Source organism: Symphalangus syndactylus, chromosome 5 (assembly GCF_028878055.3).
Source record: "Symphalangus syndactylus isolate Jambi chromosome 5, NHGRI_mSymSyn1-v2.1_pri, whole genome shotgun sequence".
Taxonomy (NCBI): domain Eukaryota; kingdom Metazoa; phylum Chordata; class Mammalia; order Primates; family Hylobatidae; genus Symphalangus; species Symphalangus syndactylus.
In genome coordinates this window covers 96443081-96456002 of record NC_072427.2, presented here as the reverse complement: position 1 = coordinate 96456002, position 12922 = coordinate 96443081, and the positions used below count along the sequence as shown (strand labels likewise).

The following is a 12922-nucleotide window of genomic DNA, read 5'->3' as shown; positions in this document are numbered from 1 at the left end:
TATATTTGTAATCTCTTGTTTTTCATCCTTCTTGCTTTTGTTTTTTGTGGGTTTTTGTTTTCAAGAACTAAAAAGCACTTCTTTTCTTTCTTTTTTTGAAACAGAGACGTGCTTTGTCACCCAGGCTGGAGTGCTGTGGTGCGATAGTAGTTCACTGCAGCCTTGAGCTCCTGGGTTCAAGCAATCTTCTCACCTTAGCCTCCTGAGTAGCTGGGACTACAGGCATGCATGCACCAGCACACCCGGCTAATTTTTTTTTTTTAAATTTTCTTTAGAGGTGGGATCTTTGTTGTCCAGGCTGATTTTGAACTCCTGACCTCAAGCAGTCCTACCACCTTGTCCTCCCAAAGTGCTGGGATTATAGGCACCCAGGCTGGAGTACAGTGACATAATCATGGTTCACTGCTGCCTTGATTTCCCAGGCTCAGGGGATCCTCCCACCTCAGCCCCCCAGTAGCTGGGACTACAGGCATGTGCCACCATGCCCAGCTAATTTTTTGTATTTTTTGTAGAAACTGGGTTTTGCCACATTCCCCAGGCTGGTCTCGAACTCCTGAGCTTAAGCGATCTGCCTACCTCTGCCTCCCAAAGTGGTGGGATTATAGGCGTGAGCCACCGCGCCTGGCCTTAACAGTGGCACTGTTTACCCCACTGACTATCTGGGTTGATTTCGCTGATACATCCTGTTGGACACCCTCTTCTTCCTTCACGGCGTGATGTGTGTACTGTTGCATGTCTTTAAAAGAGACAGCCTTATAAAATAGAGAGGGGTCATTCTTTAATTAAGGTTATGTAAGAAGCTCTAGAACTCTGGTATTCCTGTTAATAATGCTAGCCCTTCTTCTCAAAGAGGTATTTTATTGTTGCATTCTGAAACAATGAATATGCTATTTGGTAATTCATCTATTAATCAGAAAAGCTAAAGTCTTAGTCATTATTTCAAATAAAGCTCATTTCATGTAGTTACTCTCTCCTTTCTAGCCATACTTCCCTGCCCAAACATGGATGCCAGAAGTGGGGTTTGTGTGCTTGGGATTTCTGGTTTTATTCCTGTGTTTCCTTATAAGCCAGTACTGCAAAACCAATACCCCTTTATGTACCTAGGTTTCCACAGAAGAGTTCTGTGCACTCAAAGCTCAACTGTGTGTTGTCCGAATGTGCTAAGATACTATCTTAGCTGTTGCTGATCTATTTTTAATATTTTGCAACATTGATTTAGGACATATATAGACAAATAGTAGAATTACAAGAGATAATTGTGATCTTCTAGTGTGGGGATCAGCAAACATTTTCTGTGAAGAATAGCACAATAAATAGGCTCATAAGTCATATGTTTTCTGCTGCAACTACTCAACTTTGCCATCGTAGCATGACAACAGCCATATATCATGCTTATATCAGTGGATATGGCTGTTTTAATAAAACTTTGCTGACGAAAACAGGCAGTGGGCCAGATCTGGCCTAAGGGCTATAATTTACCAATCCCTGTTGTAGATTATTTTCCTCATTTCACAGATGGAAGAACTTCATTTTAGAAGTTAAAGTAGTTTTTGTTAATGCCACATGCCATTAGGGAGTCAGGACTAGAATCCAAGTCTCCTGATATCCAGGTTTAGAGCTAGTTCTTCACATTTATTGTTAGGCTTTTTATGTGTGATAGATAAAATATTAACTTCCTTTTTTATAGTTCTGGAGTAAGGGCAATTGTTACAAGTGTAAATTAAATCACCCACTAAAGTTTTGTTAATTCTACTTTGTTACCAACATTCTAGATACAATGTTACGGACTAAAGAAAGTGATACCTGAACTTTGATCATTCCATTGTACCACAGTCCTTTAGAATCTTCACATGAATTCAGTAGATTGTTTTTTATTCTTAGATGCTCCCAAAACACACCCATGCTCATGTACGCACACACATCCAGCAGGAATGTGTTCATATATTCACCAGAAGTTAGAATGCTCACTGTTAATAGTAGCCCTAATTGAAAACTACCTGAATGCCTATCAACAGTAGAATGGACAGGCCAGGCACAGTGACTCATACCTGTAATCCCAGCACTTTGGGAGGCCAAGGTGGGCGGATCACTTGAGGTCAGGAGTTGGAGACCAGCTTGGCCAACATGGGGAAACCCTGTCTCTACTAAAAAAAATACAAAAATTAGCCAGGTGTGGTGGCACATGCCTGTAGTCCCAGCTACTCAGGAGGCTGAGGCAGGAGAATCATTGAACCTGGGTGGTGGAGGCTGCAGGGAGCCAAGATGGCGCCACTGCACTCCAGCCTGGGTGACAGAGCAAGACTCCATCTTGAAAAGAAAAGAAAAGAAAAAAAAAGAAAAGAAAACAGTAGAATGGACAATGAATTGGGATGTAATGACACAATGATACACTACATAGCAGTGAGGATTAATGTTCTACAACTCTACACAACAGTATATTGAGCAAAATAAGCCAGGTGGAACAGCGGACAGACTATCTGGTTAGAAGTTAGGCTACCTTGGTGGTAGGTGATTCTAAAAGAGAGGCAAATAGGGGCATCTGGGGTGCGATTATACTCTCTTTCATGACCTCAATAGTGTTTGAGTATTTTCACTTTGGAAAATTAATTCAGCTGTGTACATGTGCACATGTATATATCCACATGTATCCGTATGTGTGCTTTTCTGTCAGGATTTTATATGTAAATAAAAGTTGAACTATTGTCAGTAATGTTACCTGCCATTAGAGCACCTTTCATGTGCTAATGTGATGCTAAGCTCACTGCCCCAATGGATCATAGACCGGTTTATCTGAAATGAGCAAACTAGAGTCCAGACTACGTCGCCCAGTCACTCAGCAAAGTCTAGACTAAGCCAGGACTAGAGCCTACAGCTCCTCGGTTCCCTGACCTCTACTGCTGGCCATGCAAAAACACATCCAGTTTTGTGGTTTTTGATGAGGTGACGCTTGAAGAATGAAATAGCAAAAAGCAAAAGCATATACACCAGAATCTTCCCAACAAAATTGCCACAGCCTTCCATTCCTCTGTCCAGCAGTCTTCCTGGGACCACACCTTGAGAGGCAGTGCTGGAAAGGAAGACATATTTATTTCTCCCTCCCTGACCCTAGTTTATTTAAACAGAGTCTCCTACTGTGCTTCTGTCTGATGTCTGCGGCCACTTTCATACCAGAAGTGAAGATGTTTATGATTATTTTAAGAAATGAGAGCTTATTTTGAGAGAAGAGTAGAAATTCCAGGAATTATTCTTTTTTGTTTGTTTTTCTTAGCTAACATAGGAAATGTGTTTTGTTTTGTTTTTTTTTTTAATTGAGACAGCGTCTCACTCTGTTGCCCAGGATGGAGTGCAGTGGCATAATCTTGGCTCACTGCAGCCTCCGCCTCTGGGGCTCAAGCGATCCTCCTACTTCAACCTCCTGAGTAACTGTGACCACAGGCTCATGCCACCACACCCAGCTGATTTTTTGCACTTTTGGTGGAGATGTGGTTTTGCCATCTGGTCTTGAAGAGCTCAAGCCATCTGCCTGCCTCAGCCTCCCAAAATGCTGGGATTACAGGCATGAGCGACCACACCAGGCTGGAAATGTGTTTTAACCCTGGCTATTAGCGCTTCCTGCAACTTTTTTTTTTCTTTTTAAGTCTGTTTAGTGAAACAGTTTCCCGGAGATCTCTCCGAGGTCTCTCTTAGGTCTCCTCTAAGATTCTCCGAATCTTCCCTGAATTTGCCTGAGGTTGAGCAGGGTGGAGACAGCAGGTGGTAGCAGCGGCAAAAGATGTTAAAAAGAGAGTAAGTTTCAAGTTTGTAAATAAAGCCCAATACAAATAAAGATGGTAATGTGGACAAAAGGTCAGGTTATATTTTGAACCTCCAAATCTTTCACATGGTCATTCTTTATCAAACATCCATTTAACAAAAATTTATTATGTGTCAGATGCTGTGCTCTGTGTTTCTCCTCTTTTTCATTGGGGCTTAATTTCCTTTTTACAAAGCCCCTGCGGTAGTAGCAAATGTTATTTAAAGCATTGTGATTGCATGAGGTCATGGAGTAGTCCATATATGCAGAACCCTGGTCCTCCTGTACAGTGAGTATTTGCTGACTCATCTGTACGTCCTTTTCCTGGTTCCTGTTTAGGTCCCCAAGCAAGAACTATTCTTATGCAATCAAGTTTACCACAGGCTCAGCTGGCTTCAATATGGTAAGGAGTGAAAAGTTCTTTGGTTTGGATAAAGTGAAAACTTGCTTAGATTGGTGTGGCCTCATGGGTTCTAGATTAATACCGTTTTTTATGGGGGAATATGTAGAATTTGCTTAATTTCAATGAGTTGTAATGATTGCCTGCTTTATAATACTGTTTCCCCTCTCGATTTTGAAAAATACAAAAGCAGATTAACACAATGAATTCTCAAGGAGTGATAATACAACTTAACAATTCTCAACTCGTGACCAGTCTTGGCTCTCCCTTTCTTTGATTTTTTTTTTTTTTTTTGGAGACAGAGTTTCACTCTTGTTGCCCAGGCTGGAGTGCAGTGGCGCCATCTCGGCTCACCGCAACCTCCACCTCCCGGGTTCGAGTGATTCTCCTGCCTCAGCCTCCTGAGTAGCTGGGATTACAGGCATGCGCCACCATGCCCGGCTAATTTTGTATTTTTAGTAGGACAGGGTTTCTCCATGTTGGTCAGGCTGGTCTTGAACTCCCAACCTCAGGTGATCCACCTGCCTCAGCCTCCCAAAGTGCTGGAATTACAGGCGTGAGCCACCGTGCCCAGCCTGTTTGATTATTTTAAGCCAAATCTTAGTTATTATATAATTTCTACTGCAAATATTTTAGCTTGTATCTTCAAAAGAGAGGGATTTTCCTTTTTTCATGTATTATTATTATTATTATTATTATTATTTTTGAGATGGAGTCTTGCTCTTTCATCGAGACTGGAGTGCAGTGGTGCCATCTTGGCTCACTGCAACCTCCACTTCCCAGGTTCAACCTATTCTCCTGCCTCAGCCACCTTAGTAGCTGGGATTACAGGCATAAACCCCCACGCTTGGCTAATTTTTGTATTTTTAGTAGAGACAGGGTTTTGCCATGTTGGCCAGGCTGGTCTTGAGCTCCTGACCTTAGGTGATCCGCCCACCTCAGCCTCCCAAAATGCTGAGATTATGGGGGTGAGCCACTGTGCCTGACCAATTTTCTTTTTAGCATAGTCATAATACCAATAGCTCACCTAAATTTTTTAGTAGTCATCCTAATCATTAAATTAATCAGGTAGTGTTCAAATTCCTTAGATTGCCTCAAAACATTTTTATAGTTGATTTGTTCAAATCAGGACTGAAATAAGCCTATATTTTGCAATACTTGATTGTTCCATCTTTTATGTCTCCTTTAATCTATAAATTTCCCCTTGTCTTGTTCTCTACTTCTTTTCCCAAGTTCCCCAGGCCACCCCCCAACCAAAAACAAAAAACAAAAAACAAAAAAACTCCGTTAAAAACAAACCAGATCGTTTGTCCTGTAGTTTCTTAATGGCTTAACTTTTGAAGATTGCATCACTGTGGGATTGTCTAATTTGTTTCTGTATTTCCTGTAAATTGGTAATTAGATCTAGAGCAAAGTTTCTCAACCCCAGCACTATTGACATTTTGGGCCCGATAAATCTTTGTTGTTGAGGTATGCCCTGTATAGTGTAGGATGTTCAGTAGTATCTCTGGCCACTACTCACTAGATGCTAGATGCCAGTAGCATGAGCTCCACACTCAGCATGACAATCAGAAATGTCTCCAGACTTTGATAGATGTGCCTTGGCGTACAAAATCTTCCCTGGTTGAGAACTGCGGATCAGATTTGATTTTTTTGTTTTTGTTTTTGTTGTTTTGTTTTTGATAACACTGTGCCAGAGAGGTCTCTGTGTACTTTCCTCAAGAGGCACTTAATGTCTCTATTGTGTAATGATTTTGAATAGCTATCCATGAGCATTGCCTGGCTTCCTTAAATTTAAATGTTAACTAGAATGGTTTCTTAAGAAATGTGCGTATTATAGCTATATGTTGGTGATTGTCCCTGGAAGATAAACCTTGTCTACAAGGCTCACTGCAAAGTTCGTGATTTTCTTGCAGGCCACATTGATAGGGTTGTTTCACAAATGATCAAGCTCTAATGCAGCTCCCTTTGCCCTTCTCTTCCCTTCTGTTTTGTATGAAAGAGCTTGCCTTTGGCGATAGACTAGACCAGTTAATAAATATCTTATATCTTTGACACGCCCAGAACTCTTTAAATCTGGGTATTGAACAGTATCCTAGGGCCCCCTGAAATATAAACTTAAGATCTAACATTAATGGAGGTTGGTTGACAATTTATTAGGTTGTTCTCATGATACCAGATTATATTGAAATATTTATTTTAAATTTCTCATTTATAACTTATCCTATTTGAGAAAAACGTTTGAGGCTTCTTCTGTTAAAACGTTATATTCTGCTACTACACACTAAAAAAGATATTTTAATTAAATGCTTATAATCATAATTTAGGTAAGTGTGGTGAAAAAACAAGAATTTCAGCCACCTTCTAACTGGTTTACCTAGGACTGGCTAATTGTGAGACACAAAAAGGAAAAGAGAATAAAGAGCGAGCAGGGGTTTCATTTTATTTCATTTGCATTTCTTTTTAAAGCTGGATGTCTTGCATATGGGAAGGGCAAAACTAGAGGAACAGAAAAGAGATCAGCAGTTGCCAGGGGATGGGGGCAAAGGAGGGAGTTGCTACAAACAGATGTGGAATTTTAGGTAGAGCTGATACTATTCTGTATGTTGTGGTTCATGTTTGTCAAAACTCTCAGACTTATACTCTAGAAGGTGTTCATTCTACTTTATGGAAATTATAACAAAAAAAGTTTATAGCACCTAAGGAAATTTCAGAATTAAGAAGGTTTCTTAATTTTTGGCATTGGCAAAGCCAGTTTCCCATTGCATTTGTCTTGTTGACATTCTAGTGAACAGATGTGTTGTCTTGTATCTTCTTTTGATGGTCCAGAAATTGTTTAGTAAAATCACATTCTTGGACTTGCTAGGAAAATGTTCGCTGTAATTAGCTACTTGGGCAAGTTCATTATGAAGAATGATGGAGTCATTATGAAGAATGATGGAGATTGAATCCTGAGATTGAGGAAGAGGAAACACATTTACTCTGTGGCTGGAGTTCATAAAGATCCACCGTGTAGGCCTAGATTAAGGGGTGGCCATCTCTGCCCAGTGGGCTGAATTTGGCCTGCATCTGTTTTTGTGAAGAAAGTTTTTATTGTACAAATAGCCATGCCCATTCATTTATATGTTGTCTATGGCTACTTTCCTGCCAAAATGACAGAATTCAGTGTGATAGGGATTGTGTGTCTTATAAACCATAAAATATTTACTACCTGACCCTTTACTGATAGTTTGTCATTTCCTGGTCTAGAGCAGAACATTTAAATATAGAGCTGGGTGTGGTGGCTTATGCCTATAATCCCAGCAATTTGGTAGGCTCACTGGAGGCTAGGACAGATCAAGACCAGCCTGGGCAACACAGTGAGACCCCCATCTCTACAAAATATTTTAAAAATTAGCTAGGCATGGTGGCACACACCTTGTAATCTCACTATTTGGGGGCTGAGGCGGGAGGATCACTTAAGCCCAGAAAGGCTGTAGTGAACTGTGAACATGACTGCAGTGAGGCTGCAGTGAGCTGTGATCATGACTGCAGTGAGGCTGCAGTGAGCTGTGATCATGACTGCAGTGAGGCTGCAGTGAGCTGTGATCATGACTGCAGTGAGGCTGCAATGAGCTGTGATCATGACTGCAGTGAGGCTGCAGTGAGCTGTGATCATGTCATTGCACATCAGCCTGGGTAACAGAGTGAGAGCTCATCTGTTAAAAAAGATACATGGAATATGAGTGTGTTATATTTTAAATATGCAAAGGTTGGGAAAGAGTATCATTATAATCATAGCATTTGTTGAATGAGGAACACTGTCCCAACTACTTGTAATTTTATCTTTGCAACAGTATAAAATAGGTACTATTTTGACAAAATGAGGGACAAAGAGACTCAGTTGACCTGTGGTCAATAAGAAAACATAACTTTTAAATCACTCATGAATAGTAAAAAACATGAATTTTTATGAAACCGGATTACAGTTAACTTTTTGTCGAATAGGAATCTTTCTGACATTGATCAAGATGGAAAACTTACAGCAGAAGAATTTATCCTGGCAATGCACCTCATTGATGTAGCTATGTCTGGCCAACCACTGCCACCTGTCCTGCCTCCAGAATACATTCCACCTTCTTTTAGGTAAGGAACATGGGCTCTGATCAGGAATTGTATGCAGAGTATGTGAATTCCAAACTTGGCTTTATTGACTATATGTCTTACCTGATTTTCATCCCTGACAAGGAAACTAAGTATCCGTGAATTCTAGAGACTCTTATCTAGGTCTATGTTAATCTTGGGCCCATTCTGTTCTTCAAAGTACTTGTAGTATATTAGTGAAACAATGAAGTAAAATATCAAAAGATTGGTGATTTTGTACCAACATATGTCATCAGTGCTTACCAGAAATTTTCACAACAGATGCCAGCAGCAAAAGAGAAACTGCATGAGCCTGTGCATAGAGAAGAAACCAAGGAGATCACACTTGTGAATTCCACACATTTCAGTGGTAACAAAAGCTGCTAGCAATGTAGAAATTGTAATCAGGAAGACGATTAAAGAAAATTACCCTGGACTGAAAGACAGTCTCAGTAAAGATGTCAAGAGAGTCACCTGAGGTCCAGTATTATGACTGGCATCCTCATTTACATCCATGCATGCATGCACACGCTGTCCAGGACAGCTCTGTCTCCTGGCTTTGAACATAAAAACCGAATATGAGATCTTACAAGTACAAAGGAGAATGAAAGAAAGATTAGGATTTCTGTCCTGAGTCCTCAAACTGCAGGAAGGACCGGGGCAAAATCCCATTTAAATGAAGAGAAATAGAGCCATTACTGTCAGCACACACATGGTACAGGAGCAAGCTGAGGAAACTGTGACTATGTAGGAAGCAACAGGTAGCTGAGGCACTTTGCCTGTGAAATCCCACAACTGCAACATTGGAAGCTGATAATAAATGCATAAAAAGGATTGGGAGACCGTTTAAACACAGCAAAGTTAAAAATGTAAAGTGGGCCGGGTGGTGCGGTGGCTCACGCCTGTAATCCCAGCACTTTGGGAGGCCGAGGCGGGTGGATCACCTGAGGTCAGGAGTTCAAGATCAGCCTGGCCAACATGGTGAAACCCCGTCTCTACTAAAAATACAAAAATTAGCCGGGCGTGGTGGCAGGTGCCTGTAATCCCAGCTACTCGGGAGGCTGTGGCAGTAGAATCACTTGAACCCGGGAGGCGGAGGTTGCAGTGAGCCGAGATTGCACCACTGCACTCCAGCCTGGGGGACAAGAGTGAGACTTCGTCTCAAAAAATAAAATAAATAAATAAAAGTGTAAAGTGGAAGAAATTAGTAAACAAAGTGATTTGTTTTATGAACTATAAAGTATAGACATTGCATGTGTTTCTTAGGGGGTGAAATGGAGAGACTGGAAAGGGAAGAGAGATGCTCCCAGTGAGCCGAGCTGCTGATCTTCCCTTGGAGGAATTTAAGGTCACTTGAGAGGGCAATGGAAATAGCAGCTCCCACTTAGTGCTCACCATGTCCCAGGCATTGTTCTTACCACTTTTTGATTATTAACTACTTTCATCCTTTGGAATTGTTTCAATTTTGGTGGTGATTCTTAAACAAGCTTGGCACTCAGAGTCTGATGACATTCAAATATTCATTAAAAAACTCTTTGTAAATAGAGAAGATCATATCTTTATATTTTCCTTACTATAAATGAAATTTGCTCCATGGTATGGTAAAATCTTTAAAAATTCTTCTTCATAACTTGTCCAACTCCACCCAGACAGCTCTGTGTGAATCTATTTTTCTTTTTTCCCACAATTGCAGAAGAGTTCGATCTGGCAGTGGTGTATCTGTCATAAGCTCAACATCTGTAGATCAGAGGCTACCAGAGGAACCAGTTTTAGAAGATGAACAACAACAATTAGAAAAGAAATTACCTGGTAAGGCAGCCTTTGTATTGAGTTAAATCATTTAGATTAAACAAAATTAGAGATTTCTTATCTCTAAGACAAAGATAGAGGTAAACATAAATTTAGTTTTTGACATTTTTGCCTTGTAACTTAACTGACCTTAGTCAGAGATAAGTGTTAATTAAGCTTGTGGATTTGGGTCTGGATAGAGAAATAAGAACATTATGCACTCTGCTAATGCACCATTGTTCTAACTTGTAACTTGAAGTCTGATTATAAACTGCTAAACAAAAATTATGTAAATGTTATCCATAGAACATACAACACTAAAAATTGATGAGTATTAAGGTGATTGCTTAATACCACCAGTGCAGAAATAGAAAGTCAAATCATCTACTGTTATTTTCTCATGTTGTTATAAGAGAATTGGAAACTCCTTAATTGCAGGAACCTATTTTAAATTTAATGTGAACCTATTTTATTTTATTTATTTTGTTTTTTGAGACAGAGTCTCACTATCTTACCCAGGCAGGAGTGCAGTGGCACAATCTAGGCTCACTGCAACCTCCGCCTCCCAGGTTCAAGCGATTCTCCTGCCTCAGCCTCTGGAGTAGTTGGGACTACAGGCACGTGCACCATGCCCGGCTAATTTTTGTACTTTTAGTAGAGACAGGGTTTCACCTTGTTGACCAGGCTGATCTTGAACTCCTGACCTCAAGTGATCCACCTACCTCAGCCTCCCAAAGTGCTGGGATTATAGGTGTGAGTCACTGCACCCAGCCTGAACCTATTTTAAATAATCCTCATTTACAATGATAAATCCATCATACTATTAAAATATTCTAAGGTGGCTATGAATTATTAATGATGAGATGATAATGATACTAAGAAGCAAATGAAATTATGGAGTCTTTTATGATAAATACTTTGTCGGTGTCATTTTGCTGCATTTAAGATGCTCAGCAGTTAATTGGTCTGGTCAGAACACTAGCTGTCCCAGTTTGTTGTCTAAACTAAATTGTCTTTTGTTCACTGATGAAATACTATTGGAAATATTTTATGTGCAAGGCTGCACATTGAGCAAAGAATCTAAATGTTAATACATGGTTCATACTCTCTAGAAACTTTAAAATATATTAGAGGATTTAAGACATCCATATAAGCAATCACTTAAGCAGTATGTGAGTGGGATAAATTCCTGGAGAGTATTATAGATGCAAAACAGACCTCACTTATGGTTGGTTGGTGTAGACTGGGGAAGATATGAGGAATTAAGTGTCTGTGGAAGAGGTCACAGTTGAGTTGAGAGTTGAAGATGAATAAGGTCACCACAAGTGGAAGTGAGAATAGTTGTTTTGATAACAATGAGAATGAAATTTCAATGGCAGATAAGGACAGGAATGCTTGGAATGCAGAATTTTCTTTTTCTGTTTTTAGTAGACATTCATTTAAAATTTTGAACAGGAAGCAACATTATCAGAGATTTCATTTGTGCATTCATTCCTTCAACAGCCATTTATTATATGCCTCCTATGTACTAGGAATATTGCCAGATGCTGGAATTAAAAAGATGTATAGAGACTTGGAGAGTTTTTTAAATTGAGATGAGATTCACATAATACAAAATGTACAGTTCAGTGGCTGTCTTAGTCTGCTTGGACTGCCATAACAAAATAGCATAGACGTGGCGGCTTGAACAGTGGGAATTTTATCTCTCACCGTTCTGGAGGCTGGAAGTCCGAGATCACGGTGTGCAGATTTGGTTCCCAGTGAGGGCCCTCTTCGCAGCATGCAGACAGCAGCCTTCACTTTTTTTGCTCACATGGGATTTCCTTGTTTTGTGCATGCAGAGGGAGACAGACCTCTCTTCTCTCTCTTTTCTCTATCTCTGTCCCTGCCTTTTTTTTTTTTTTTTTTTTGAGACGGTGTTTCGCTCTTGTTGCCCAGGCTGGAGTGCAATGGCGTAATCTCAGCTCACTGCAGCCTCCGCCTCTTGGGTTCTAGCAATTCTCCTGCCTCAGCTTCCCAAGTAGCTGGGACTACAGGCATGCACCACCACACCCAGCTAATTTTGTATTTTTAGTAGAGACGGGGGTTTCACCATGTTGGTCAGGCTGGTCTCGAACTCCTGACCTTAGGTGATCCACCGGCCTCGGCCTCCCAAAAAGTGTTGGGATTACAGGTGTGCGCCACTGCGCTCGGCGGTCCCCGTCTTTTTATAAGGATATTAATTTCCCATAAGGGCCCCACTCTTAACAGCTATTTTTTTTTGTTTTATTTTGTTTTTGAGATGGAGTTTTGCTCTTGTTGCCCAGGCTGGAGTGCAGTGGCGTGATCTCGGCTCACCGCAACCCCCGCCTCCCGGGTTCAAGTGATTCTTTTGCCTCAGCCTCCCGAGTAGCTGGGACTACAGGCATGTGCCACCACGCCCAGCTAATTTTTTATTTTTAGTAGAGATAGGGTTTCTCCATGTTGGTCAGGCTGGTCTCGAACTCCTGACCTCTGGTGATCTGCCTGCCTCAGCCTCCCAAAGTGCTGGGATTACAGGCGTGAGCCACCGTGCCTGGCCAGCTAATCTAATCTTAACCTTCCAGAGGCTTCATCTCCAAATATCACATTAGGATAATTAGGGTTTAAACGTATGGATTTTGGTGAGGTGACACAAACATTCACTTCCTAGCAATGACATTTAGTGCATTCACAGTGCCTTGCAGCCACAACCTCTCTTGTCCCAAGATACTTTCCTCACCTCAAAACAAAACTCCATATCACTCCCCCCAGCCCCTGGCAACCACCAATCTGCTTTCTGATTCTTGGGATTTACCTTT

General features: G+C 40.9%; 1 protein-coding gene across 8 annotated transcripts in view; it reads left to right on the top strand.

The window, feature by feature from the left end:
• ITSN1 (intersectin 1) overlaps positions 1 to 12922 on the top strand; it is a 241885-nt gene that overhangs the window by 109953 nt on the left and 119010 nt on the right. For all 8 annotated transcript variants that reach the window (XM_063639318.1, XM_063639319.1, XM_063639315.1 and 5 more), the window contains 3 exons: positions 4133 to 4196; positions 8181 to 8318; positions 10009 to 10124. In XM_063639318.1, the coding sequence (XP_063495388.1) occupies positions 4133 to 4196; positions 8181 to 8318; positions 10009 to 10124 (318 nt within the window). The remainder of the gene's footprint in view (positions 1 to 4132; positions 4197 to 8180; positions 8319 to 10008; positions 10125 to 12922) is intronic.